The sequence below is a fragment of the Mus pahari genome, chromosome X (genome assembly GCF_900095145.1).
Source record: "Mus pahari chromosome X, PAHARI_EIJ_v1.1, whole genome shotgun sequence".
In the NCBI taxonomy this organism is placed as follows: domain Eukaryota; kingdom Metazoa; phylum Chordata; class Mammalia; order Rodentia; family Muridae; genus Mus; species Mus pahari.
In genome coordinates, this window is record NC_034613.1 from 103,749,580 (window position 1) to 103,754,175 (window position 4,596).

Here is a 4,596-nt window from a genome sequence, read left to right on the forward strand (position 1 = left end):
CCCCCCCCCCCCCCCCCGAGCAAGCGGGAAGTTACTTAGCAAGTTTCCGGGTTTCCTAACGCCCCGCCCGCCCTCCTTAACGCAGCTACAATCTCTTGGTCCCTCAGTTCTTTGGTAGCTCTGTCCCGCAAGAAGCAATCTCTGTTCATTGGTCCCCACTGGGGCGGCCTTTGGCGCATCTGCCCTCCTCTGCTGACTCCGCCCCGCATCTGTCCAAACCAGCCTCACGTCAGAGCTGACCACGGCGCAGCGCGGCTGTCAGTCAGTCCCTCCGGACCTGCGGAGAGAGCCTCAGGCTGCAGAAATCACCGCGCCTCACTCGGTCCGTACCCAGTGGTCATCTTGGGGATATGGGCGGTCTCCCGTTCCCTACGCATGTTTCTGTGTGTCTGTCTCTGTGTGATCGGCTGCCAGCAGCCTGCCTGCCAGTTCCAGTGCACCAAGTGTCTTGTGTGCCCTTTAGCTGATGATGAACGCAGAGAGGCCTTAGTGAGCTGCAAGCCCTCCTGACATAAGCAGGCGGAGGAATACACACTTGGTCCTCTGCTCTGGGTGGCTGACATTTTTAAACCCACAGGAGCTCAAGGCCTATGATTTTGCAGAAAGACAGTCGCAAGGCCTCTGTTGGTGAAGCTAGATGTTGGGAACCAGCCAGACCCTTGGTGAAATCTTTAATTATAAAGGGGTAGGGAATATTGCATTTGTAATACAGGCTTTTGAAACTGATTTTAAATCTGAAGGGGTATAATCTGTAAGTCTTCTTATGGAGAACAGATTGCTTACTGGGTTGCCTTTTTGTCTGATGTATTTGTTCTGAGCCTGCTGACCAGCTGTTTCTGAACTTCATTTTCTCAGCCTCAGCCTCAACAGTGATCTGAGTCTGCTTTTAGCTTCCCTTCACCTGCCTTGGCTTGTTTCTGTTCAAGAACAGCTGTTTGCCCTATAGATTAGAAAAAGTGCAGCCTCTCCCTACTCTGTCCCAAGAGATCATCTTCTAAGTGCTCAGAGATGGGGAGTGGGGAGCCTAATACTGCTGGCAAGAAAAAGAAGTACCTCAAGGCTGCCCTGTATGTAGGTGACTTGGACCCTGACGTCACAGAGGACATGCTGTATAAGAAGTTCAGACCTGCTGGCCCTCTGCGCTTCACTAGAATCTGCCGTGACCCAGTGACCCGCAGCCCCCTGGGTTATGGTTATGTTAACTTCCGCTTTCCTGCAGATGCTGAATGGGCATTGAACACAATGAATTTTGATTTAATTAATGGTAAACCATTTCGCCTCATGTGGTCACAGCCAGATGACCGTTTAAGAAAGTCTGGAGTTGGAAATATATTCATCAAAAACTTGGATAAAACCATAGACAATAGGGCCCTATTTTATTTATTTTCGGCTTTTGGGAACATTCTTTCCTGTAAAGTGGTATGTGATGACAACGGCTCTAAGGGTTATGCTTATGTTCACTTCGATAGCCTTGCTGCTGCCAATAGGGCTATCTGGCATATGAATGGAGTCCGGCTCAATAACCGCCAGGTATATGTTGGTCGATTCAAATTTCCTGAAGAGAGAGCAGCAGAAGTCAGAACCAGAGATAGAGCAACATTTACCAATGTTTTCGTAAAAAACTTTGGAGATGACATAGATGATGAAAAACTAAACAAACTTTTCAGTGAATATGGGCCAACTGAGAGTGTTAAAGTCATAAGAGATGCCACTGGGAAATCTAAAGGCTTTGGATTTGTAAGATATGAAACACATGAAGCAGCCCAAAAGGCTGTGCTAGAACTGCATGGCAAGTCAATAGATGGGAAAGTCCTATGTGTAGGGAGAGCACAGAAGAAAATTGAACGCCTGGCTGAATTAAGGCGGAGATTTGAACGGCTGAAACTAAAGGAAAAAAATAGGCCTTCAGGAGTGCCTATCTATATTAAGAACTTGGATGAGACCATCAATGATGAGAAACTAAAGGAGGAATTTTCTTCATTTGGATCAATCAGTCGAGCCAAAGTGATGATGGAAGTGGGGCAAGGAAAAGGGTTTGGTGTTGTCTGCTTTTCTTCTTTTGAAGAGGCTTGCAAAGCAGTGGATGAGATGAATGGCCGCATAATAGGCTCCAAGACATTGCACGTCACTCTGGGGCAAGCTAGGCACAGGTGGTGAGAATTACTATGGTCAATTTGTTTATCCTCAGCCAGTGCCTACTTAGCTTGGGCTCCTTTGTGATAGAGGTTATTTTCTCCCAATTCATAGGTTTGCTTTCTTTCCTTTTATTTTATTTAATTTTTTTATGACACTTTCTTTTGGAAACGAAGTATACATAGAAAATCTTGTTCATTTTGGTGACAAACATAATTTCTAAATGTAAAAATGTCATTTTGTACAATTTTTATAAGAGCTTTATCCTTAGAATAAAATTTATCATCTTTATTTTTTTCTAAGTAGCCTGAGTGAGGAAAATGATTATATTTTCTTTATTTTCTTAATACTAATTTAATTTCCTCTGTGAAAATATTCTTAAGATAGTCCTTATTTCTGATTCTGGCACAGTGAAAAGTCAACCATTGCTTTTTAAAGAAATCATCAGAGAACAAGTAAATGGATATGAGCCACTTAAAATTTCTCCATAATTTCATTTTAAATTATGGTTTAGATTGAATATTACTTTAAAATATATGAGGCATTTTTTCCTTTATCTTTGTATCTGTTTTCCTTGTATCAAGTGCAAGTGCACACTACAGATTTGTTAGCAACTTTGGCCAACTATTGCGATTTATCTTTATAAATATCATGTTATTCTTTCTTAATCAGTACTTCTAGAAAACTGTTGCATTGATAAATAACTATTTGAAATGTGAGGGTGTCTTAAAAATATTTTCAAAGAGATATAATATTTGAAGATACTCTAAAAGTAATTCTTAACACTTTGAAATGTGTATAATGCATACAGGTAGAATATGTTAAATTAACAGAAAAATTTATTAATGTACTAAATCACTTTTACATTTAAGCATCTTATACACTGCTGATGTAAAACTAAAACATGTTGTTTCTTGTCATGTTTGAATATATCCACTGGCAAACACTGACATGTGTTTTATTAAGGAATATATTTTTCCTTAATTAAGTCATAACTTTTCATCCATTATGTGAGAATCATCAACTCCAAATAATTCTTTACCAATTAAGACTACTTAAAATATGCTGATTCACACAAAGAAAAAATGTTCTGCATCTACTTCCTGTATCATGTAACTTCTATACTACAAATACTCCATTTTCCACATAGGGCAATCTCTTTTCACTTTCATTTTAAATCCATGTAACACTTAGCACCAGTAGAAATATGGTTGACAATTAGAAAAAATAAGCACATTTTCTGAAACTTGAATTAACTTTCTTAAAATATATGATTTACTTATGCAGCAGAACCCATCACATGAATGTTTGATGTCTCTTTTCAGTTGATTGTTTTTATTGCTTTACAGATGAATCATCATTTTTATAATAATATAAAGCAAGTGTAAAACTTTAAATCTTTATGTAAGCTCTTTGAACATAAAATAGAAATAAAATATTTCTATGCAATGATATTCAATTATGAATATACAAATAGTCAAGTATTTTCAAAATGAAAATCACTGATTTATTGATTATGAATATAACATAATCATGATAATAAAATCTGTAATTATAGATAGAATCGATTCTTAATTTTATTATGTGTATATCCTTCAATATCTTTAAGTGTATATCCATTTTATAAAAATACAATATATTATTTCATATTTTATTTAAAATTGAACCATAGTTACTTTTTTATATCAGTAAATATGGATGTTGATAAATGCCATAATTTTAGGAACTTCATAAATTTCCTTAATATAGGATGTAATATATTGAATAAGATTTTTATTCAATATTTTTTATAATTTGTAAACTGTACCATGTTGAACATTTTATTCTGGAAACACTCTTAGTTATGAGATTAACAGAGACTTCTATAATATGTTAGAGCTTAAAACTGCCAGAGAATTAGAACACACAATATAGATGTCATAAACGTGGAACACTTACAACATATCTTCTACATTTAAATTTATATAAACACAAAATCAACAGAAGATAATCAGCATATTTTAGGAACCCATTTTATAGTACAGCAACCATAAAAATACATAAAACATGATACATATACAATGACAAATATATATCATATCTTGTATTCATTGTGAAAACTATCATGATTAAATTATAGCTACAAGCATGAACCATCACTTTTAGCAAGTTTCTTTAAAAAATTAAGTTTGAATACAAAGTTAGGAAGAGTTTTAGAAAGTCAAAAATATCAAGCATAGCCATTTAATGCATGGTTTTGGAATTTTAAATTTTAAGTGTTGTTATATTCCAAAGATCAGTCTTTATAAATGGCAGGCAAAATTAAGGATTCCTTGGCACAAGTAAAATAACATGTTGAGGTTCTATGTAACCAATTGAAATATTGAAAATTCAATTGATGAAAAACATGAGGAAAATACATATTAAAGTAAATCTGTCATTATATAGAAACATGTGAGTATTTTCCAGTCTTATTAAGTTTTA

The 4,596-nt window shown here is 36.1% G+C and overlaps 1 protein-coding gene across 1 annotated transcript; it reads left to right on the forward strand.

Annotated features, from left to right (window-relative positions):
- Positions 1-215: 215 nt before the first annotated feature.
- Pabpc5 (poly(A) binding protein cytoplasmic 5) lies at positions 216-3,382 on the forward strand. Its single transcript, XM_021188364.2, has 2 exons — positions 216-322; positions 856-3,382. The coding sequence occupies exon 2, from the start codon at positions 1,009-1,011 to the stop codon at positions 2,155-2,157; it is 1,149 nt and encodes a 382-aa protein (XP_021044023.1). The 5' UTR covers positions 216-322; positions 856-1,008; the 3' UTR covers positions 2,158-3,382.
- The last annotated feature ends 1,214 nt before the right edge of the window (positions 3,383-4,596 follow it).

Bases quoted from the DNA above. Each gene is read 5' to 3' on its own strand.
- Pabpc5 (XM_021188364.2), top strand. From the start codon at position 1,009: ATGGGGAGTGGGGAGCCTAATACTGCTGGCAAGAAAAAGAAGTACCTC.